The 26,391-nt window shown below is 42.1% G+C and overlaps 1 protein-coding gene across 1 annotated transcript in view; it reads left to right on the top strand.

The window, feature by feature from the left end:
• Window positions 1-6,224: 6,224 nt before the first annotated feature.
• The window catches only part of LOC134226359 (general odorant-binding protein 56d-like), a 35,222-nt gene continuing 15,055 nt past the window's right edge, over window positions 6,225-26,391 (top strand). Inside the window, exon 1 of the mRNA XM_062707093.1 lies at window positions 6,225-6,311. Within this exon, the coding sequence (XP_062563077.1) occupies window positions 6,282-6,311 (30 nt within the window). The 5' untranslated portion in view covers window positions 6,225-6,281. The remainder of the gene's footprint in view (window positions 6,312-26,391) is intronic.

Here is a 26,391-nt window from a genome sequence, read left to right as displayed (position 1 = left end):
CATCGGTTTGGTCTTGTTGACGTTGTAGTCATCCTGCCAAATCCAACCTGCCGATGAGAAGCGCTCGGCAAGGTCGATGAGCTTACCCTGCATATCAGAACGCCGTTGAACGAGGAGGGCAACGTCATCAGCCAATTCGAAGTCGTTTAGGTGCTCCATCATTATAAGTTGCCATAGTAGCCCGCGGTATGGCTCACGATCAATCGCACCCACCAGAATCTCATCGATTACGATGGGGAACAGTAACAGTGATTGAATACATCCTTGCCTCACACCAGCTACAACCCGGATAGGGTCGGACAAGAGCCCATTGTGCAGCACTCTACACGAGAAGGCCTCGTACTGTGCCTCGATGAGGCCGATTATTTTTTCAGGAACCCCCTTGCATCTCAGGACACCCCACATATTCCCGTGGTTGAGACGTGGTTGAGGTTGATGGCCAGTACTGGTAGTTTTCGTGACTGTCATGTGAAAGCGAAAACAGTTGCATTTTCATTTTCAAGAGACCAAATGATAATGTAGCCGTCTCCCGGTCACCTGTCACATTACAAGCAGTCATGATGGAAATGTTGCTTTATTTTGAAATCTAAATTTCTAAATAGTTTTAATAGATCTGTGCAAATAACGATGACTGGTCGATAAAACGATTGCATTGTTTGTAATTTTCAAGTTAAAAGTAACATTATTGAGGAAGAAACAGCTTGTTTATAATAGTTTGATGCGTTTTCATGAAACAAAAATCCGTGAAAATTTGGCAGAATTCCTTTCATTGTTTATGTTTTCTATGAAAGTGGGAGAGAATAAAATGTAAATATCGCGTAATCTATTTCAATGAAAATGAAAATCTCAGTACTGGTGGTGGCGTGGCTGGCAAAGTTGTTTTAAGTGCTTGAACCAGCATTTCAGCTGGTCAGTTGGATCGGTCAATAACTGGCCATTCGCGTCTTTCACAGGCATCGTTGCATTCGTCTACGCCCCACTTAAGCGTCGTGAGATACGGTAGCGGAGGCGAACGTCCCCGGTTGCTGCGGCTCTCTCTTCTTCGTCGGCCAGAGAGTCCACTGACGCTTGCTTGTCCCGTCGACATGAGTATTTTACTTCCTTCTCAAGAGCTAAAACTTTGGCTCCTCTGGTTTTTGATCGCTTTATGCGCTCCGTTATCTTCCTCCAGGTCTCATCGGTGATCCATTGTTTTCTCTGGGTGCGCAGTTCGCCCAGATTATTCTGGCTGGTGGCGATGAAGGCATTCTTGATGACGGCGGTCATTTGGTCTTCCACGTTGCCACCTTCCGGAATATCTGCAGCACGCGTATCCAGTTCTTCATCGAAGGACCGTTTCACCGTGGCATCTTCCTGTAGTCGCGTGTTGAACCTTCGTGCCTCATTTACAAGTTGTGCCAATTTACCATGCTGGGCTAGGGTTAAAACTTTCCATGCTCCTATTCGTGTCCGTTGTTTCGCGCTAAGAGCCGTTGCCGTAAAATCAGTTCGTATTCTTTCATTATCGGATTCGTGGAGAATGTAAGAGAAAAAATATTATTACATTTTGGAAGAACTTTCAGCAGATTTTTTTCTATGTAAAATCCTTAAGTATTGCGCTCTTGCCAGCCAGCGAAGTGCTTCACTCCGCATTGCCGCTGGCCCTTTACTGTAAATAACAATCATTACAACATTCATTTCATTTATTTAGTTTACATCTAAACAGATAACACTGAATCAACAATTTGACGCCACAATACACGGTTCGAGGCCGCATCTCTCCATCCTCGAATACGCCCCACGCACGCCAAGTCGTTCTGCACCTGGTCTACCCATCTCGCTCGCTGCGCTCCACGCCGTCTCGTACCTGCCGGATCGGAAGCGAACATCATTTTTGTAGGGTTGCTGTCCGGCATTCTTGCAACATGTCCTGCCCATCGTACCCTTCCGGCTTTAGCAACCTTCTGAATACTGGGTTCACCGTAGAGTTGGGCGAGCTCATGGTTCATTCTTCGCCGCCACACACCGTCTTCGCATTTGGTGCGGTGGCGAATCTTTTTTGACAGCAGTTTCTTCTGGAGCCCGTAGTAGGCCCGACTTCCACAGATGATGCGCCTTCGTATTTCACGACTGACATTGTTATCAGCCATTAGCAAGGATCCGAGGTAGACGAATTCCTCGACCACCTCGAAGGTATCCCCGTCTATCGTAACACTGCTTCCCAGGCGGGCCCTGTCGCGCTCGGTTCCGCCCACAAGCATGTACTTTGTCTTTGACGCATTCACCACCAGTCCAACTTTTGTTGCTTCACATTTCAGGCGGGTGTACAGTTCTGCCACCTTTGCAAATGTTCGGCCGACAATGTCCATGTCATCCGCGAAACAAATAAATTGACTGATTCTGTTGAAAATCGTACCCCGGCTGTTATACCCGGCTCTCCGCATGACACCTTCTAGCGCAATGTCGAACAACAGGCACGAAAGTCCATCACCTTGTCTTAGTCCCCGGCGCGATTCGAACGAACTGGAGTGTTCGCCCGAAATCTTCACACAGTTTTGCACACCATCCACGGTTGCTTTGATCAGTCTGGTGAGCTTCCCAGGGAAGCTGTTGTCGTCCATAATTTTCAATAGCTCTACGCGGTCTATACTGTCGTATGCCGCCGCCTTGAAATCGACGAACAGATGATGCGTTGGGACCTGGTATTCACGGCATTTTTGGAGGATTTGCCGTACAGTAAAGATCTGGTCCATTGTCGAGCGGCCGTCAACGAAGCCGGCTTGATAACTTCCCACGAACTCATTCAATAATGGTGACAGACGACGGAAGATGATCTGGGATATCACTTTGTAGGCGTAGGATGGTGATCGCTCGAAAGTTCTCACACTCCAGCTTGTCGCCTTTCTTGTAGATGGGGCATATAACCCCTTCCTTCCACTCCTCCGGTAGCTGTTCGGTTTCCCAGATTCTGACTATCAGTTCGTGCAGGCAAGTGGCCAGCTTTCCCGGGGCCATCTTGATGAGCTCAGCTCCGATACCATTCTTACCAGCTGCTTTATTGGTCTTTAGCTGTTGGATGGCATCCTTAACTTCCCTCATGATAGGGGCTGGTTGGCTTCCATCGTCCGCTGAACTGACGTAGTCATCTCCTCCGCTGCCTTGACTTTCACTGCCTGTACTCATTCAAATGTTCCTCGTAGTGCTGCTTCCACCTTTCGATCACCACACGTTCGTCCGTCAAGATGCTCCCATCCTTATCCCTGCACATTTCGGCTCGCGGCACGAAGCCTTTTCGGGATGCGTTGAGCTTCTGATGGAACTTGCGTGTTTCTTGAGAACGGCACAGCTGTTCCATCTCGTCGCACTCCGCTTCTTCCAGGCGGCGTTTCTTCTCCTGAAAAAGGCCGGTCTACTGTCTCCGCTTCCGTCTATAACGTTCCACGTTCTGCCGGGTACCTTGCTGCAGCGCGACCGCCCGCGCTGCGTCCTTCTCCTCCAGAATCTGTCGGCACTCTTCGTCGAACCAATCGTTCCGTCGACTTCGTCCCATATACCCGACGTTGTTCTCCGCTGCGTCGTTAATGACTGCTTTGACTGTATTCCAGCAGTCCTCAAGAGGGGCCCCATCGAGCTCACCCTCTTCCGGCAACGCTGCCTCGAGATGCTGCGCGTATGCAGTGACGACATCAGGTTGCTTCAGTCGCTCTAGGTCGTACCGCGGCGGTCGTCGTTACCGAACATTGTTGATGACAGATAGTTTTGGGCGCAATTTAACCATCACCAGATAGTGGTCAGAGTCGATGTTAGCGCCACGATATGTCCTGACGTCGATAATGTCGGAACGTCAATCAGAACGTGGTCGATTTGTGATTCTGTCTGCAGTGGTGATCTCCAGGTGTAACGATACGGGAGGCTGTGTTACGGGAGGCCGATACGGGAGGCTATGCTGATCTTGACGTCGTGGCTTGGGCAGCTGTCGTACTCACGTTCCAGCTGCGCGTAGAATGCGTCCTTATCATCATCAGTGCTTCCGGAGTGGGGGTTATGGACGTTGATTATGCTGAAGTTGAAGAACCGGCCTTTGATCCTCAACCTGCACATTCTTTCATTGACCGGCCACCACCCGATCACGCGCCTTTGCATATCGCCCATCACTATGAAAGCTGTTCCCAGCTCGTGTGTGTTGCCGCAGCTCTGGTTGATGGTATGATTACCTCTAAACGTACGTAACAAACCTCCTGCAGCGCTACGATGCCGAATCCACGGTCCTTGAGCACATCGGCGAGTATGCGTGTGCTCCCGTTGAAATTGAGAGATTTTCAGTTCCACGAACCGAGTTTCCAATCGCTAGTCCCTTTTCGTCGCAGTGGTCTTCGTCGATGGTTCCGGTCCGTACTCTCTTGTTGATTGTTCGTTGCTTATGATTTTTTAAAGGCTGGCTTGCAGGGCCTGACACCAAACCCCCTAAATTTCCGGAGGACCATTCCTCCTTATTCCCGGTGGACCATGGTGCACAGTTTCACTTAGAGTCCCTCGCTGGCACTTGGACGATGATCAGCCGCCCCTAACATGGAGAACAGACGCTGTTGTGAGCCGATCCTGACATGGAGAACAGACGCTCAGTAAGATTTGCACCTCCGGAGAGGAGAAAACCCCCCCTTCCCTGTCAGCATACGACCATAGTTCGCACCGGGGTTGGCTACCCGATCTTCCCTAAGGTTGCTCGTATCCCGGCCAGCACCACGGGGAGGTAGGGATAGGAGTTGCTAAGTGTGGCTAAGACTAAGGACCGCGAGATGGGGTCTATTTTATTCCTTCAGGTACGCGAAGTACCAATGGTACGCTTTACCCAGCATTTGCCGTGTCATTGCAACATAAAAATATGAAATTGACCTTTTGCAATCATGTAAAATAGCAGCCCAGGGCAGTATTCTATCTGGGCGCAAACTCGTGGTCAATTTTATGCGTTGTTATTTCCCCATTCTTTTTTAGATGTCACCGGTATAAGAGAGATTCCCGTGGCCATGTTCTAACAGTTTGGAACACATTATATGCTCTTAAATACGAGGTTCCAAGCTAAAACTACATAATATCTATCGACATCAGTAACACCCTTGGTGACGATTTGGCCGTCCACTTAACCTCATTGTATTTAACGGATGAATATTGGGTATTTATCGAGATTTGGGGAAAGGAGGTTCGGCTGAAAAGGTGGATGGAATGGTGTCTTGTATACCAGTTACCTTGCGATAATACAGCTGAACACACAAGATAATTTATCAAGTATTATGCCTTCGATAAACACTAATTTCCAATAAGTTCGCGAGCTGTTACTTAGCGAGGTGAACGCTTTGCCATGGACAAAGTGTTCGAACGTTTATCAACTTCGAGGCTGCTTACGACACCCTTGATCAAGATCAGCCATAGTCATTATTGCACAAATACGAATTCCCAGATTTTCTGACACGATTTCGTGACGACTATGGGTGATGATCGGATGATCGCGTAGATCAAGTTTCAGGAAGGCTCTCGATTAATCCTGGAACGAGCAGCTTTCTGCATCGCTTAGGCCTACAGACAGTACTCGTATTTCGGAGATGCATCGTAGCAGAACATCGTACTTACTCTGGACTCCGCAGAACATTTCTATCGATTATACTTTGCTGACGTACCAAATTAACTATCTGCAAAGTGCGCGGTGGACCGGTAGCCGTCTGTAGACTCAATAACAATGTTGCTAAATCATTTGCATGAACCGTGTTCCATAGCATAAATTGATTGCTATAACTGTCCAGGGAACCATCCATAATTCTGCAAAATTCGAGCGATTACGAATTTCCCATTATTTTTGGTCTTATTCAAGTAGGCTGTCTCAATAAGCACGATCTTTAAGCTATTCATACACCATTTCAATGTCATTTGGAATGGTAAAATAATCCAGCCAATTTAAAAAATACTTAGTCAGATGGTATCGCTCAAACGAATGTCCCAGTTTAGCTTCTCTTCAACTATTATCGAAGTGCATTTCATACTTTGACGGGTGGCGTACGAAATGATGATATGGTGCTCGTGATAAAAGCTGTCTGTAATTAAGTATTTATCATCTAATTAAATGCCTCAGCATGGCTATAATATACGAGGTGTATGACTATCACTTGATGCGTTGAGTAACGACAAATTGTCATAAGCACCTTTCCAGTTGAGAAGTGATATGCATTCAGAATGTATACCATTTGCAGGAGTATCAATAATTTAAAAATTATCTTTCATTGATTGATTCTAGTGAATTGTGAAGGAAGATAATGAAAAGGCACAAAAGAAAAATCTATAGGGTAAGTCGTCACACATAGCAAAAAAGCTGAGCAACCTACTACACCGCTATAAACTGCACTCTCTGGTTCGCCTAAATGTATATAGCTTGAGAAGGCACTAGGTCGCCGGCACCTGATATGGACGGTGTATTTATTCGAGCAAAAGCTTTAACTCCTATTGCACCCAACAAGACGTGGAGGTCGCAACTCGATGTTTTCCGTCATATCGCTGTATGCAATACCTATAGGAGAAGAATGAACGCTGTCTTCAAAAGGAAAAATAAATTCACGAAAAAATTTACTTAACAATATAGGGGAAATCGCCAAATGTTGAACGGCTAATTTTGTCGCCTATCGTTGAACTTCCATAAGAAATGCACGTGCGTTTAGCAATAGGCGAAGAAATTAGCCATTCAACATTTGAAATTTCAAAATGTTATTTGAAAATAATTTGAAGCACGATGGCCCTGATGCTATAGACAAACTCTCAGTCAAATCAGTCAGCGTTTGGGCGGTGCGAGCACACATTGGAGGTGTATATGGAACAATGTGTAGAAACATCGAACAACAATAATTCGAAGCACGATGGCCCCATTTACGCATCGCAGAACTAAATACAGAGTGTTAGCAAGTGTTGTTATTCTCGATGGGGTTGGCAGGATTGGCGATCGGGGACTGGCCGATCGTGAATTTCCTGAATGACTTCAGCATCGTTCTGGCTGACATCGTATATATTAGTAATGTAAATAAGGATCTGAAGAGCTTCTTTCATTGAAAAATTCTCCATCTGAGCACCGATCATGGTATCAGGTTGGCGACTGAGAAAAATGATACATCTGAGTAGCTACTAGGTACACCTGTACACAGTGGATTATGATTGAAATCTACGATTGACTTCAGCACTAAAACGATCACCCGAAGTGAGCAAGAGCTTCAAATTTGCGTGTTTGCCTTTTTCTGTTACAAATAATATCAAGTTCATGCGTTGCCAAAGAGTTCTGATTAATTTAATGCTTGAGTACTCTTTCTTCTCAAAATAAAATACATAGAAAGTATAAAGTAGCCCCCTTTCGGTCTTATATCATTTACCTACGCCAAAAACTACACCAAGCATTTTCGTGTAAAAGCAAGCGTCTCTCACTCTTAGTGATATGAATTTCAAGAATCATAAATATTTTCTAATAGCATATTGGTTCGATATTGTTCGCTAACATTACACATAAATATTGTCGCATATTGAGTTTGAAGCGTTCACCAGGGCAGGGATACCTTGCCGATTGGGAACCGATACAACCAGCTGCGGCAGCACCATAAATGTAAAAGCACACATCCGGTTCTATTCGCTTTCCGCTCGCATCATAAATCTGTCACACGGTGGCAACAACGCCAACGTTTCGAAAAAACTTACCCCATCTGCTGAAACGTACACAATATACAGTTTGCAACATCTCATTTGCGTAAACGTGTCACAAACAGTGGGCAATGTGTAACTATCGTTCGTACTATATAACGTACCCAATGTATCCTCGTCACTGTATTTTTTTTGAGATTTTGGAACAACTAATAAAAAAAATCATTCTTCACAATCATTCATTCATTTATTTCCTTACACAAAATGCACGGTCCTATCCCTCCAACTTCGGTTACGCACCACACCCGCCAAGTCGTTTCACCTTCCTAGTCCGCTGCGCTCTTTGCCTTCTTGTACCAGCCGGATTTGAAGTAAATACAATTTTTGCAGGTTGCTGTGCTTCATTTTTGCAACATGCTCTGCCCATCATATCTTTCTCACAATATCTACCAAAATCAATTTGATTTGGCGTGTTCACATTTTTTAATTTTTTTTTTCAAAAGTCGAATTCTAAGAAAAATGAATATTATTGTTTTATCAATACCTAACTACCAAAAGAAACCCAGCTTTGCCCGGGTATTGCAAATGTAACAAATGAACTATTTGCAGCACCGCACTCTAGGTCAGTTTCCGTGCGTATTTTTTGACCCAAAATTGTATTCCAATGATTTTCTACATTTCCCCGTTAAATTCACCAACTTACCAACAAAACGTGTGGATCCCAAAACGAATCGATTTGGGAAAAAATCTTGCAAATCGGTCGTCCCGTTCGCGAGTTAAATCCGTCAGGAAGGAAATCTCATTTATTTATTTACCAGCAGACCCGACGAACTTTGTTTCGCCTAAAATTGATTTATTCTCCAACGGGCTTGGTGGTCATATGGCTACCACTCCTGCCTCATACGCAGGTCGTGGGTTCAATCCCAGGCCCATACCATTAAAAACACCATCTGTTGGTTCTCTGTGTAATTACAGCTGACCTAGCAATAAAGGAGTAGCAACCGTAGGCGGTCAATCATGCTCATGCCTAAAATTGATTTATTCTCCGATTAGTTCTCGAATTATGCAAAATCGTGTGCTTCATTTTATGGAAACCCCCTTTCCAGAAAAGGGAGGGGTTTTGAACCACCACAAAAACATTTTTCCCTTCCGAAACCTCGATATGCCACATTTTGATTAATTCTCGAGATATGAAGAAAATGGTGTTCATTTGTATGAGAGCCCCCTTTCCAAATGAGGGAAGGGTCTCGAACCATTATAAGAACCTTCCCCGGCCTCAAAAACCTCTGCATACAAATTTTCACGCCGATCGGTTCAGTAGTTTCCAAGTCTATAAGGTTCAGACAGACAAAAATTATTTTTTATGTACACTCCCGACCAAACGTTTGGGTTCACCCTCGGAAAATATAGGCAAAAGCTTTTGACCGTGTTTTCGCCGTCTTACATCCGATTTCGTGTATTGTTAGCTCAATACAAAGAATACGAGTAGATTTTGCACAGTAGGTATTTTAAACTAACAATTTTCATTTTTTCATGTTCTAAAATATTACATTAAGATGCATATTTTTCCTATATTTATGTAGTAAAAATATGTGGATTTTTCTCAAAATTGAGCCCATAAAATTTTGAAATAAAATGTGAAACGGAACCCAATTTAATCATCTTTTATATGCATTGATGAAACTTCGGCGAAAAAATCTTGTTACATTTTTAAAAATCAAAATGTTTACTTAAGTGCTTTTTGCCAGTTTAAATTTAGGCAAAATATACATTGAAGAAAGTTAGTTTTCAAACAAAACGTCAAGAAGTGTACTTCAGACAATATTTGGCTAAAATTGAATTGAATCGTATATCCAGAGAGTGAACCCAAACTTATGACTGGTTTATCACATAGCGGATCGCTGTCCACCTCGCCTTTTTGTTTTCGTCGGATCGTCGTCGAGAACTGGTGCGTGATCTCTCTTGTTTCGGACCGCAGAACGATCGCGCGGTCGGACGAATTATTGTGATCTGCATTGCGCGGCCGGTAATAAAATTAATCAGTTCTGTGCGTGATCTCTCTTGTTTCGGACCGCAGAACGATCGCGCGGTCGGACGAATTATTGTGATCTGCATTGCGCGGCCGGTAATAAAATTAATCAGCTCTGTGCGTGATCTCTCTTGTTTCGGACAGCAGAACGATTGCGCGGTCGGATGAATTATTGTGTTCTGCATTGCGCGGCCGGTAATAAAATTTATCAGTTCTGTGCGTGATCTCTCTTGTTTCGGACCGCAGAACGATCGCGCGGTCGAACGAATTATTGTGATCTGAATTGCGCGGCCAGTAATAAAATTAATCAGTGCTGTGCGTGATCTCTCTTGTTTCGGAGCGGGCTTGGTAGTCATATGGCTACTGCTTCTGCCTCATACGCAGGAGGTCGTGGGTTTAATCCCTGGTCCGTTCCATTCTCCTACTTTGTATCTTCCTCTATATTTCTCATGTTCTAGCAATCGCTAGAACTGGAAATGGACTTTCATACCGTTTCCATTTTTATTCCTATACCTTCAACTTTAGTATTCTAACAGTAATCTGTTAGAATTGGAAATGAACTATAGAGCTCGTTTCCTACATCCAATTAGAAATTCCATCAGTTACCTTCTCCTATCTATCACATTGGCAGCTCGTTAACCAAGACGGACCTCTGCCTCTCCAACCTAACCCAGAAATTCCAACAAATTCCGCATGAACTCGTGGCAAGTGCAGAGGTATATTCGGCTTGCAGCGGGCGAGTGATTGCATCATCATTTCCTCCCCTTCCCTACATTGACTTGCATTCTGACGTGGCAGGCGCCAGTATGACCTAACAAATGAGATCACCAGTACTTGTACATTGAAGATGTGTGCTAGTCCCAAGCAAACATCTGTTGGTTCCCTGTGCAAGAACAGCTGATCTGGTCATAATGGAGTAGCAACTACGAGCAGTCAATCAAGCTCAAGCTCAAGCTCAAGCTCGTCGGATCGTCGTCGAGAACTGAGGATTTATCGTATTTAGTCCTCTCTACCAATTCTCGCTTAACTTTTCCAAAGGACCTAAGTAACATTTTTCTCATGAATTAATTTGAATAGCGCAATCAACATAACAACATGAAAGCTATTGATTGCGCTATTCTAATTAATTCATGAAAAAAATGTTACTTAGGTCCTTTTGAAAAGTTTGAGCGAGAACTATAGTTTTTGAATAAGGTACCAGTCAAAACGATTAATGCAAGAGATGGCATTTTTTCAATGGTAGTAAAATCGAAATTTCATCACTATTAGACTACTAATCAGTGCAAACTAAGTGCAGGAGACAATCTTTTCACCTCATACTTCATTCCTTATCACTACTTTCTTCAAAAACACCACCATTTTCCATAAATTTGCAAAATACTTGATTTTCCTATAGATTTTATCGATTTCCAACTACCATTCTTCCATGAGCTCATGGTGGAAAATGTGAAAATCTCAGAACATAGAGTAGCAGGCTTAACAACACAGATAGAAACGCCGCTATCGCCACTCAGTGACGAGTACCGTAAACATGGTGCACGGAAGGTTGTTGTCTACACTTTTTACGGCTGCTGCACCCTGGAAATAAATATCATCGAAGTAAACAGTCGGTCCCCTATTGAAAAAAGCGAAGGAGGCGCTGACCAGCCAAGACGTGTTTTTCAAAGCTTGACAGATTTTTCCATTTTTCAGATCGAAGATTATGAAACGAGATTTTGGAAAAATTGTCATTGGATTTCCTGCTAAGAACGCTTTGTTCGTTGAATATGGATTGTAGTGTACAAGGACACGAAGAAAAAAGCTCCTGTTTCAGGATTACGAGTTCGTTCTTGTTTCAGAGTCAGGATTGTTTTTTTTCTTTCTAAACAATGGAGGGAGAATCTGCTCAACAGACATCCTGGGTTGACCAGGAAGTGCGGGGTTAGTGATCATCGAGGGAGGCAGGACTACATCCCCGACCCGCTAAAACGTTTCCATTGCCGCCAAGCCCATAGTCCCTTCGGTACTACCAGAAAGTATTGCTTCAAAGGGGGGCCAGTGCACAACGCCTCTTATTTGCGCCTGAACTAGCCATCCTTGAGTCCACGCGCCACCTTCTGTGTAGCTCCGAGACGATTTGAGCGATAGCCGATAAAACGGCGTTCCAGCCAACTTCATCTTTACACATCCTCCGAACTAGATTGTCCGGGGTAGTGTCCAGACCACATGTGGCAAGCATGTGGTCACGCATTGCGCGAAAACGTGAGCATACGAACAACACGTGTTCCGCCGTTTCCTCTAAACCTGCGCACACCAAACACTCGGGCGAGGCCGAGCAAGCCAGCTGCGTTACCTGCACTTTGATTTTGCAGCACGCTTAAACGCCGGGCACATCGAACCCCCCATGGGGTGCTTGCTGTTCATAGCTTTGCTGGAACAAATCAAACAATTGGGAGGGTTCGTGCAGAATTGTGCCTTATGTCCCTCCAATCCGCAGCGTCGGCAGAGATTGCTTCTGTCAGGGCCTTTGCAGTCCCATTGCTTGTGCCCCGGTTCCAGGCACTTGAAGCAAACTTCGGGTTGCTCGTATATGCGCACAGGGCATACCGACCATCCAACCTTGACGCTCCCTAACTTGACTACCTTGGAGACGTCCGCTGCAGATAGCCGAACCAATGCTACCTGCGTCCCTGCAGGACCTTTCCGTAGCCGAACGGCTGTGGTGGGCGTCTCCGCTTCACACTGTCGCCGCAGTGCCGTGACGAGCTCTTCGACTTCAGTGAGCTCGTCCAGGTCTTTAACCCTTAGATTCACCTCCGTCGTGAGTGCCCTCACCTTGACCGTCTCGCCTAGGACCTCCTCCGCCAACTTCTTGTAGGCGGCGCCCTTTTGCGAGACGCCCCGCTTCAGCTCGAGTATCATCTCGCCCATCCGGGTACGTCTTATTCGACGTACGTCGGCGCCGAGTTCACCGAGCTTGACGTCACTCATCATCGCCTTCAAAACATCCGAGTACTTAGCCTCGTCCGCCGTGATGACTAGGGCATCGCCCCTGGAGCGATTGGCGCCTACCCTAGACTTCTTGCTACCCTCATTCGCCTGGGCCTTCTTTTCGGCTCTTGACGTCTTCGGTTTCCTCTTGTTCTTGACCAGGGTCCAGGAGGCGTCATCCCTCTCTATTTCCCTGGTCTGATGCGGCTGAGAGCTCTCAGCCTGCCGTAACCCCTTACCACCGTCTTTCCTGAGTGGACGGACCTTTCCAGGTCCTTCCTCCCCCGGTTTTGGAGGTACCTGACCGGGGTTCAGCTTCCCAGCCCCACTACCCTTGTTCGGGGTAGTAACCCTCCACGTTTTGGAGCGGCCCCCAGGGAGCTCATCCCCTGGAGACTGTCTCCCCCGTTTTTGTGTCTGCTCCGTTGGAGCAGTCGCCCCCGACGTACCCGCAAATACTTGAGCCTCAGTCTGGGTAGACTTTGGCACCACCGTCTTCGCTGGCACGCCTTCGGTCGATTCGACCTTGCCCGAGTCCGCGAATCCTTGGGCCTCAGTTTGGGTAGACCTCGACTCCACCGATTTCACGGGTATACACTTGGCCGTCCCGACCGCCCTCTCCAGCTTGGCGTCCAGCATCGACTTTCGAAGTTTCTGCAAGCTCCTCTTGAGGTCCTTGCTGATATTATGCTTCGATGACGCAAAGTCGATGATGGCGTCCAGCTGTTCCGTCGCCACCTCGAAGGCCGAAAGCCCATCGCGTTTGCGGTTCATCGCCTACACAAGCCATGGGCCGTCAATAACCCCTACCGGCGTTTTTCTAGCCGAGAGGAAGGTTGAGTGACCCACGCTGGCGCTGCTCACTGAGCTGCCGACTATTGCCTCTGGCCTCCTAGGCGGAGACCTGAACAACCCACCTCTTGCGAAGGGGTTGACGCCTATACTACTACCACTAATTGAAGAATTGACTTGGTTTTCCATTTTGGTCCCACGAGTTGCTCGGGAAAAGAGGTCCACCACGCCAGAGCCCAGCATGACGCGGTAAGGGACAATTACTGTGGAGGGTGCCCAGGTACCCCACAGGCTCCGTTAAAGGCCTAGCTTATTATTTCACCCCCCCTGGCCATGCATCCCCTCGGCACGGGTCGCTTGACGCCTTGGGATTAGGGGTTGTGGACGATGGTCCCGGTCTAACTCGCAGTGGCCATGGGGAGGGGTCGTCAAGCCCTTGGACAAAGTCCCTGCTGCCTCCAATCCCAGAGAGTCAGGATTGTGCTAAGTATCATTTGTATTTATTTATTTCTTCGTCAATTACTTAGTATCTATTAGCTATCTCTAAGTCTCTAAGTCCGTAAACTATAGTTTTTTTTTTTCATTTTTACAATTATGTATAAAGGAATTTATTGATCTTCTTCGGGAAACGGAGAAAGTCCCAAATGCAACGGCATCGGTCGTTGAACCTTTCCGCATGAAAGTTTATTGCTTCATTTACCTCGATCTTTTCGTGATTTTTTTTTTTGCAAGGTTGTTTTTACATTACATTGTTTTATTTATTATGAATAACAACATGAAACAGACAAAAAGCAACTAGGTAAAGGAAATTCTGAATTCTTCTTTACAGAAATAACTGTAATTTTCAATTATAGAGAAGCTCATACCTCTATCGGAATCGAAACTTCTCGCTGACATCATAGTGATAATGCTTCAAATAACTGGTGCAAACTTTGTAATCATTATCCATATGAAAACAGATATTTTGAAAAGGAAATAAAATTTACTGCTCAATTGTTATAAAATATGTTTTTAGGTATAACCTAAACGTTAATTTTACTGGATCAATTTTTCCTTATTCTGTGATAACCAAGTATCTTATATTATGAGGATTTGGCATTGTGAGATGACAAGCTTAGAGTAGAGTGGGGCAAGAGTGCGCGTGGGGTAAGAGTACGTTTTCGATTTTTTGAAGTGATAAAAAAAAGATAAACTAGCAGCACTGCATCAGTTTGACAGGTATTCCGGCCAACTATTATCATGTGCAATTGTAAGCGATAAACAACAAGGGAGATATGGAGTCAGATAACTTTTTGGTCATTTTGCTAAAAATAATTAGATTTCCGCAAATAGTATTTCATTACCATATATACACACTTAGAAATTTTTACAGTATACGGTAAATTTTTACCGAACTTTCAACAGCTGAACGTTCGGTAATCTGTACGGTAATTTAAACAACTACCGAACGTTCGGTACTTGATGTTTTTCGATTACCTGTCAAAAATTACCGTACGGTTCGGTAATGGAATTTTTGCTCTGACGTACGAATTACCGTACTGTTCGGTAATTCGAGTAGCGTAGGTACCGAATCTGTTCGGTAATTTGTTTTGCTTGGTCATATTGATTTGGAAAATTTCGAAGTTTTTCATCATCCTGATACAAACTTTTTTTTTCAAAGCATTTTATTTCAATTTTTCTTTGCAAACAATAAAAATAATTAAGTCAATTTTGGAAGTCACGAGTTTACGATGTTCATTCCCAACGCTCAATATAGCGCAAAAGGCAGCATCGGACGTGGTGCAGTGAAGTCGTCTTGTACCTACAGATAGATATAATAACAAAGCATGAAATATTTGGATTTGTTATTCAGTCAGGGCTCTGCAAAATCACACCAACCACCAATCAACTAATTACCATTTTGCAAATAACGTCTATCAAAAATTCATTGGTGTGATTTCGTCAAGCCCCTACCATATATGCCTTCTTATAATTGCTGATTTTTATTTTGCTTATAGGCAGAAATGTTGTCTTGCGGAAACTTATGGGATTGAAAATATTTCTTCAGCAATTTACCTGTTCCGTCGCCACACTTCAGGTTCCTGCAACTTTCCGATCACTAAAAGCGCGCACATTTCCACCACAAGCCGGTCACAAATGATTTTTCATTTTGAAAATGGCTACCAATATGACAGATCATTTTAGTTTACCGAAGATCGGTACATTCAAATGAATTTCACAGTTTGTTCGGTAGTCTTTTTACCGTATATGGTGATAATTTGTTTTTACCGTACGATTTGTATTGATTCCACCGAATATTGTAAAAAATGACAGATCGTTCAAACAAATTTACAGAACTACGGTAAAATAAATCATGTTTACCGAAAAATCTGTAATTTCTTAGGTTTACCGAACTATTTCGTCAATTTCTTTACCGAACAGCGAAATTGAATTTAAGTGTGTACGTTCAATCAGGTGAACATTATACCATTTCGATAACCTATTGTATAGAGTACTTTATGGTACAGAACACCAATCCGGTTGGTTTTCCAAGAAGTCAAAACCATTACTTGAATAATTTTTGGGACTGTGGGGTAAAAGTACGCAGGAACCGGTGGGGCAAGAGTACGCATATGAATCTTCAAGTTATGATGTCAAACCCGTATCTCCGGCCGAAATAAGACTTCTTCCAAAACATAAAGATCCACAACTAAGAAAAAAGGGACAGAATTTGAAATTATCTCAAGTTTTTAGGATAAGTTGAAGTTATGGAAGAACTTAGCGAACAAATCACTGAAGCGAAATAATAAAATTGTATTAGGACTTGTTGTACACCTAAACATAGTACGAAAACACAATTTCATCTAAATGATAATTTCATTTAATCAAAAGAAACATTAATAAATTACGCAACGTTTAGCTGGGAGGGGTTGTGAGATGTGTGACGATCCATATAATTTTTAGAGGATTCATACAAATAGTGTAATTTTACGTTACGTGATTGGTGGACTTTCTTTAAGGAAAATGCCTTTGTATACGCCACGCGAAACCTGATATACATTTTTACCTCTGTAGTTTTTTTTGTATATATAAAAACAATGGTTTTTCGTATGAAAGTGCACATTTTTAAGACATCCTCCCCCTTTAAGAGTTACGTAATCTATAAACATTCCCTAATATATGCTCATTAAACATCAATTAAATGTTATTAACTCTTATTTTTGTTAATATATACATAAAGCACATGATTGGATAAATGCGTGCTGGTACCCCACCCGATGCGCACTTTAACCCCACCGGTGGGGTAAGAGTGCGTTTTTCACTTGACTTGCAATAAGGGTTCTACTAAAACGAATCTAAATAATTTCAATATTTTTTCCACTGGGTAACATAAAGGAAGAGTATATGAATCATCGACACTGATTTGATATGCAGAAGCTTGCTCCATAAGGGCCACATGAGTGATCAAAAACTAAGTGCGTACTCTTGCCCCACTCTACTCTACATTAGGGTGTCCCAAAATTGGACCAAGTCTGGGATTTTGGGGGCTCAACCTTCAAATGAAAGCTTAGGGTATAACAAAAGAAAAATTGTTCTACGACAACTCTGGGAAATGACGTTTAGGGGTGGCCCCGACGCGTTTTATGAAAAAAGTGCATTTTTTATAGGTAACATCGAAAATACCGGTATATCGGAAAGAAATTCGATGAAACCCATCCATTTTATATTTTTTACATTTAACTTAGGGTATATACTTTATGGTAAAACTTTGATACCGCATGTTTTATCTCTATATATTTTTCACTGATGCTTTAAATGCCCAAAAATGATGATTTTTTCTTAATATTTTTTTATTAATGCATCCAAAACGAGTATCCATCATAATGCTTTCGAAACTAGATATACATAGAAGGTGGGGAATTTTATAACGAATATTTTGCTAAAAATAGCAACCTCCTACCTCTATCCGTTTAAAAGTTATTCACGATTTACTGCAGCTTGGAAAAAGACTTTTTGAAATTTCGGATCATAATACCTGGATCATGTTTAAGTAAAGAAACGCCTACTTTTCCATACCAACCAAATGAGTGCTTTAATAACCAATATAGCATTCATATGAGTTACATAAAATTGATTTTAATACTTATTTGAGTGTTATAATGGAAACCCAACGATGGACCAGCAGTAACATGACTGACTACAAATTGTTCAGTTAGTCTGGGTGAGTGATTAGATTGTAGATTGATGAATATGGTTTCAAAACTACCCATAGGTAGGTTCAGCTATCGTTTCATGGTTTGGTGAGCTGTGCAATGTTTCACGATAACATGGAAATTATTTGTTTTCTGACCAACTTGATTTTTTAACCAGTACGATCATGTGAAGTTAATCCGGCTGGATCATTTTGGTCCCGATTTATCGATGCAATCAATTTATCATTGTATTCAGTATTGGTAGGCAAAATAGTTCGTAATTAGTGTAGATTGTTCTTATTTCCAGAGATTCCGTAGATGGTAGATGCCAAATATTTCAATATGCATTATAAAATAATAATGATAATAGTAATTTGTGTAACTAGTTGCAAAAAGATGATTTAATCAGCATGGTTGTACGTTTATCCAACGAGGCTTGCCGAATGAGATAAATACTACGAGTGCTGATAAAATCGAGTTTTGCAATTAGTTGCACACACTATTTTTTGCAATGGCGTAAAATGAGATTCAATATGGCGTAAAATATGACAAATCGATATCAAAATGATCTAGTTGAATTTGCTTCACATGATCGTTCTTGAAAAAAATCAAGATGGTCACAAAACAACTAATTTCCATGTTATCGAGAAACATTGCACAGCTCGACAAACCATGACACGAAAACTGAACCTACCTATGGGTAGTTTTGAAACCATATTCATCAATCTATTTGAGCACTCACCCAGACTAACTGAACAATTTGTAGTCAGTCATGTTACTGCTGGTCCATCGTTGGGTTTCCATTATAACACTCAAATAAGTATTAAAATCAATTTTATGCAACTCATATGAATACTATATTGGTTATTAAAGCGCTCATTTGGTTGGTATGGAAAAGTAGGCGTTTTGCCTTTCTCGTATACTAAGTATACGTAAAGGCTATATGATCGCTCCAAAAACAAACTTTTTATAGAAGGCCCGGAGACCCATAGTGTTATATACCGATCGACTCAGCTCGACGAATTGAGGTGATGTCTGTGTGTATGTGTGTGTGTGTGTGTGTGTGTGTGTGTGTGTGTGTGTGTGTATGTGTGTGCGTCTGTGCGCACCCACCCAAAAAAAATGTCACTCATTTTTCAGGTACTTATCCTTAACCGATTTATTCGCAACAAGTTGCATTCGACGCAGGACATTCTGCCATTGTTTCCTATTGAAAACTGGTCAGATCGGACCATGGGCTCAGAAGTTATGGCCAAAATACCATTTTTTTACAGAAAATTATGTCACTCATTTTTTAGGTACTTATCCTTAACCGATTTGCTCGCAACAAGTTGCGTTCGACGCAGGATACTCTGCCATTGTTTCCTATTGAAAATTGGTCAGATCGGACTATGGGCTCGGAAGTTATGGCCAAAATACCACATTTTTATAGAAAAATTTAGTAAAAAAATGTCACTCATTTTTCAGCCACTTATCCTTAACCGATTTACTCGCAACAAGTTGCATTCGACGCAGAATACTCTCCCATTGTTTCCTATTGAAAATTGGCCAGATCGGACTATGGGCTCAAGAGTAATGGCCAAAATACTATTTTTATAATGCACGAGAAAGGCACCATCACCGCTAGGTGGGTTAATCAGGGTTTTTTACTTAAACATGATCCAGGTATTATGATCCGAAATTTCAAAAAGTCTTTTTCCAAGCTGCAGTAAATCGTGAATAACTTTTAAACGGATAGAGATAGGAGGTTGCTATTCTTAGCAAAATATTCGTTATAAAATTCCCCATCTTTCTATGTATATCTGGTTTCGAAAGCATTATGATGGATACCCGTTTTGGATGCATTAATAAAAAAATATTAAGAAAAATTCTTCATTTTTGGGCATTTAAAGCATCAGTGAAAAATATATAGAGCTAAAACATGCGGTATCAAAGTTTTACCATAAAGTATATACCCTAAGTTAAATGTAAAAAATATAAAATGGATGGGTTTCATCGAATTTCTTTCCGATATACCGGTATTTTCGATGTTACCTATAAAACCCAGATTAATCCACCTAGCGGTGATGGTGCCTTTCTCGTTCGTTCAAAAGGATTGGAAAAATCTCAAATAACACCAATATGTGGATTGGTCTTATTTTTCATATTTGTTTATATCCATAAAAAAAATTATCGCCAAACGCAATTTGTTGCAAACAAATCGGATGAGCATAAGAACAAAACATAGTTTTAAAATTAGTATTTTCGCCATAACTTTTGACCCAATTGTACCATCCGGCCAAGTTTCTATAGGAAACAATGGGACAAGATTCTGCGTCGAATGCAATCTGTTGCGAGCGACCTGAGAAGCACACATATTGCACATCAATCACAGTAACTTATATATGACCGGAATCAGTCACAATATGGTTACTGCAACCAGATTTGTTGAACTTGTGTTGCTTGGGGAATAGATGAAGTCTAAGTGCTAAAAAAGTGAGCTAGACTTTTTTGAACTCTTTTTCGCAATAAATAGTAATTTGACCATAACATCTAAGCCCATAGTCCGATCTGGCCAATTTTCAATAAGAAAATATGAGACATTCTGCGTCGAATGCAATTTAATGCGAGCAAATCGGTTGAGGAAAAGGGCCTGAAAAATGAGTGTGTTTTTTTAGCGATTTTTCCATAAAAAATGGTATAATTTTCGATCCCATAGTCCGATATGGCCAATTTTCAATAGGGAACAACGGGACAGGATTCTACGTCGAATGCAACTTGTTGTGAGCAAATCGATTAAGGATATGTGCCCAAAAAATGAGTGACATTTTTTACGCGATTTTTTCGTATGAATTTGTATTTTGGCCATAACTTTCGATCCCATAGTTCGATCTGGCCAATTTCAAATAGGAAACAATGGGACAGGATTCTGCGTCGAATGCAACTTGTTGCGAGCAAATCAGTTGAGAATAAGTGCATAAGAGAAAGAGTGACATTTTTTCCGCGATTTTTTCGAATGATTTTGTATTTTGGCCATAACTTTCGATCCCATAGTTCGATCTGGCCAATTCCAAGTAGGAAACAATGGGACAGGATTCTGCGTCGAATGCAACTTGTTGCGAGCAAATCGGTTGAGGATAAGTGCCCGAAAAATGAGTGACATTTTTTACGCGATTTTTTCGTATGAATTTGTATTTTGGCCATAACTCTCGATCTCATAGTCCGATCTGACCAATTTCAAATAGGAAACAATGGGACAGGATTCTGCGTCGAATGCAACTTGTTGCGAGCAAATCGGTTGAGGATAAGTGCCCGAAAAATGAGTGACATTTTTTGGGTAGTTTTGCGCACACACACACATACACACACACATATACACACACACACACACACACACACACACACACACACACACACACACACACACACACACACACACACACACACACATATCACCTCAATTCGTCGAACTGAGTCGATTGGTATATAACACTATGGGTCTCCGGGCCTTCTATAAAAAGTTTGTTTTTGGAGCGATCATATAGCCTTTACCGTATACTTAGTATACGAGAAAGGCAAAATGGTATAATTTTCGATCCCATAGTCCGATATGGCCAATTTTCAATAGGGAACAACGGGACAGGATTCTACGTCGAATGCAACTTGTTGTGAGCAAATCGATTAAGGATATGTGCCCAAAAAATGAGTGACATTTTTTACGCGATTTTTTCGTATGAATTTGTATTTTGGCCATAACTTTCGATCCCATAGTTCGATCTGGCCAATTTCAAATAGGAAACAATGGGACAGGATTCTGTGTCGAATGCAACTTGTTGCGAGCAAATCGGTTGAGAATAAGTGCCCGAAAAATGAGTGACATTTTTTACGCGATTATTTCGTATGAACTTGTATTTTGGCCATAGCTTCTGATCCCATAGTCCGATATGGCCAATTTTCAATAGGGAACAACGGGACAGGATTCTACGTCGAATGCAACTTGTTGTGAGCAAATCGATTAAGGATATGTGCCCAAAAAATGAGTGACATTTTTTACGCGATTTTTTCGTATGAATTTGTATTTTGGCCATAACTTTCGATCCCATAGTTCGATCTGGCCAATTTCAAATAGGAAACAATGGGACAGGATTCTGTGTCGAATGCAACTTGTTGCGAGCAAATCGGTTGAGAATAAGTGCCCGAAAAATGAGTGACATTTTTTACGCGATTATTTCGTATGAACTTGTATTTTGGCCATAGCTTCTGATCCCATAGTCCGATCTGGCCAATTTCAAATAGGAAACAATGGGACAGGATTCTGCGTCGAATGCAACTTGTTGCGAGCAAATCGGCTGAGGATAAGTGCCCGAAAAATGAGTGACATTTTTTCCGCGATTTTTTCGAATGATTTTGTATTTTGGCCATAACTTTCGATCCCATAGTCCGATCTGGCCAATTCCAAGTAGGAAACAATGGGACAGGATTCTGCGTCGAATGCAACTTGTTGCGAGCAAATCGGTTGACGATAAGTGCCCGAAAAATGAGTGACATTTTTTACGCGATTTTTTCGTATGAATTTGTATTTTGGCCATAACTCTCGATCCCATAGTCCGATCTGACCAATTTCAAATAGGAAACAATGGGACAGGATTCTGCGTCGAATGCAACTTGTTGCAAGCAAATCGGTTGAGGATAAGTGCCCGAAAAATGAGTGACATTTTTGGGTAGTTTTGCGCACACACACACACACACACACACACACACACACACACACACACACACACACACACACACACACACACACACACACACACACACACACACACACACACACACACACACACACACACACACACAGACATCACCTCAATTCATCGAACTGAGTCGATTGGTATATAACACTATGGGTCTCCGGGCCTTCTATAAAAAGTTTGTTTTTGGAGCGATCATATAGCCTTTACCGTATACTTAGTATACGAGAAAGGCAAAAATGGTATAATTTTCGATCCCATAGTCCGATATGGCCAATTTTCAATAGGGAACAACGGGACAGGATTCTACGTCGAATGCAACTTGTTGTGAGCAAATCGATTAAGGATATGTGCCCAAAAAATGAGTGACATTTTTTACGCGATTTTTTCGTATGAATTTGTATTTTGGCCATAACTTTCGATCCCATAGTTCGATCTGGCCAATTTCAAATAGGAAACAATGGGACAGGATTCTGTGTCGAATGCAACTTGTTGCGAGCAAATCGGTTGAGAATAAGTGCATAAGAGAAAGAGTGACATTTTTTCCGCGATTTTTTCGAATGATTTTGTATTTTGGCCATAACTTTCGATCCCATAGTTCGATCTGGCCAATTCCAAGTAGGAAACAATGGGACAGGATTCTGCGTCGAATGCAACTTGTTGCGAGCAAATCGGTTGAGGATAAGTGCCCGAAAAATGAGTGACATTTTTTACGCGATTTTTTCGTATGAATTTGTATTTTGGCCATAACTCTCGATCTCATAGTCCGATCTGACCAATTTCAAATAGGAAACAATGGGACAGGATTCTGCGTCGAATGCAACTTGTTGCGAGCAAATCGGTTGAGGATAAGTGCCCGAAAAATGAGTGACATTTTTTGGGTAGTTTTGCGCACACACACACACACACACACACACACACACACACACACACACACACACACACACACACACACACACACACACACACACACACACACACACACACATATCACCCGAACTGAGTCGATTGGTATATAACACTATGGGTCTCCGGGCCTTCTATAAAAAGTTTGTTTTTGGAGCGATCATATAGCCTTTACCGTATACTTAGTATACGAGAAAGGCAAAATGGTATAATTTTCGATCCCATAGTCCGATATGGCCAATTTTCAATAGGGAACAACGGGACAGGATTCTACGTCGAATGCAACTTGTTGTGAGCAAATCGATTAAGGATATGTGCCCAAAAAATGAGTGACATTTTTTACGCGATTTTTTCGTATGAATTTGTATTTTGGCCATAACTTTCGATCCCATAGTTCGATCTGGCCAATTTCAAATAGGAAACAATGGGACAGGATTCTGTGTCGAATGCAACTTGTTGCGAGCAAATCGGTTGAGAATAAGTGCATAAGAGAAAGAGTGACATTTTTTCCGCGATTTTTTCGAATGATTTTGTATTTTGGCCATAACTTTCGATCCCATAGTTCGATCTGGCCAATTCCAAGTAGGAAACAATGGGACAGGATTCTGCGTCGAATGCAACTTGTTGCGAGCAAATCGGTTGAGGATAAGTGCCCGAAAAATGAGTGACATTTTTTACGCGATTTTTTCGTATGAATTTGTATTTTGGCCATAACTCTCGATCTCATAGTCCGATCTGACCAATTTCAAATAGGAAACAATGGGACAGGATTCTGCGTCGAATGCAACTTGTTGCGAGCAAATCGGTTGAGGATAAGTGCCCGAAAAATGAGTGACATTTTTGGGTAGTTTTGCACACACACACACACACACACACACACACACACACACACACACACACACACACACACACACACACACACACACACACACACACACACACACACATATCACCCGAACTGAGTCGATTGGTATATAACACTATGGGTCTCCGGGCCTTCTATAAAAAGTTTGTTTTTGGAGCGATCATATAGCCTTTACCGTATACTTAGTATACGAGAAAGGCAAAATGGTATAATTTTCGATCCCATAGTCCGATATGGCCAATTTTCAATAGGGAACAACGGGACAGGATTCTACGTCGAATGCAACTTGTTGTGAGCAAATCGATTAAGGATATGTGCCCAAAAAATGAGTGACATTTTTTACGCGATTTTTTCGTATGAATTTGTATTTTGGCCATAACTTTCGATCCCATAGTTCGATCTGGCCAATTTCAAATAGGAAACAATAGAACAGGATTCTGCGTCGAATGCAACTTGTTGCGAGCAAATCGGTTGAGAATAAGTGCCCGAAAAATGAGTGACATTTTTTACGCGATTTTTTCGTATGAATTTGTATTTTGGCCATAGCTTCTGATCCCATAGTCCGATCTGGCCAATTTTAAATAGGAAACAATGGGACAGGATTCTGCGTCGAATGCAACTTGTTGCGAGCAAATCGGCTGAGGATAAGTGCCCGAAAAATGAGTGACATTTTTTACGCAATTTTTTCGAGTGATTTTGTATTTTGGCCATAACTTTCGATCCCATAGTTCGATCTGGCCAATTCCAAATAGGAAACAATGGGACAGGATTCTGCGTCGAATGCAACTTGTTGCGAGCAAATCGGTTGAGGATAAGTGCCCGAAAAATGAGTGACATTTTTTACGCGATTTTTTCGTATGAATTTGTATTTTGGCCATAACTCTCGATCCCATAGTCCGATCTGACCAATTTCAAATAGGAAACAATGGGACAGGATTCTGCGTCGAATGCAACTTGTTGCGAGCAAATCGGTTGAGGATAAGTGCCCGAAAAATGAGTGACATTTTTTGGGTAGTTTTGCGCACACACACACACACACATACACACACACATACACACACACACACACACACACACACACACACACAGACATCACCTCAATTCGTCGAACTGAGTCGATTGGTATATAACACTATGGGTCTCCGGGCCTTCTATAAAAAGTTTGTTTTTGGAGCGATCATATAGCCTTTACCGTATACTTAGTATACGAGAAAGGCAAAAAGTATTTTGGCCATAATTTCCGATCCCATAGTCCGATCTGATTTCAAATAGGAAACAATGGGACAGGATTCTGCGTCGAATGCAAATTGTTGCAAGCAAATCGGTTGAGAATAAGTGCCCGGAAAATGAGTGACATTTTTTACGCGATTTTTTCGTATGACTTTGTATTTTGTCCATAACTTCTGATCCCATAGTTCGATCTGGCCAATTTCAAATAGGAAACAATGGGACAGGATTCTGCGTCGAATGCAACTTGTTGCGAGCAAATCGGTTGAGGATAAGCGTCCGAAAAATGAGTGACATTTTTTACGCGATTTTTTCGTATGAATTTGTATTTTGGCCATAACTTCTGTTCCCATAGTCCAATCTGATCAATTCCAAATAGGAAACAATGGGACAGGATTCTGCGTCGAATGCAACTTGTTGCAAGCAAATCGGTTGAGGATAAGTGCCCGAAAAATGAGTGACATTTTTTACGCGATTTTTTCGTATGAATTTGTATTTTGGCCATAACTTTTGATCCCATAGTTCGATCTGGCCAATTTCAAATAGGAAACAATGGGACAGGATTCTGCGTCGAATGCAACTTGTTGCAAGAAAATCGGTTGAGGATAAGTGCCCGAAAAATGAGTGACAATTTTTGAGTAGTTTTGCGCACACACACACACACATACACACACACATACACACACACACACACACACAGACATCACCTCGATTCGTCGAACTGAGTCGATTGGTATATAACACTATGGGTCTCCGGGCCTTCTATAAAAAGTTTGTTTTTGGAGCGATCATATAGCCTTTACCGTATACTTAGTATACGAGAAAGGCAAAAATGAACTTTTTTCATAAAACGCGTCGGGCCACCCCTAAACGTCATTTCCCAGAGTTGTCGTAGAACAATTTTTCTTTTGTTTTACCCTAAGCTTTCATTTGAAGGTTGAGCCCCCAAAATCCCAGACTTTGTCCAATTTTGGGACACCCTACTCTACATGTTCTAAATGTGTATCATCTAAAATTTGGATTTATTGATGAAGCATCAGGAAAATAACATTTTATGAAATT

The sequence above is a fragment of the Armigeres subalbatus genome, chromosome 3, assembly GCF_024139115.2.
Source record: "Armigeres subalbatus isolate Guangzhou_Male chromosome 3, GZ_Asu_2, whole genome shotgun sequence".
Classification (NCBI taxonomy): Eukaryota; Metazoa; Arthropoda; class Insecta; order Diptera; family Culicidae; genus Armigeres; species Armigeres subalbatus.
Note: the sequence above shows the minus strand (reverse complement) of the source record. Positions and strands in the feature narration are given on the sequence as shown.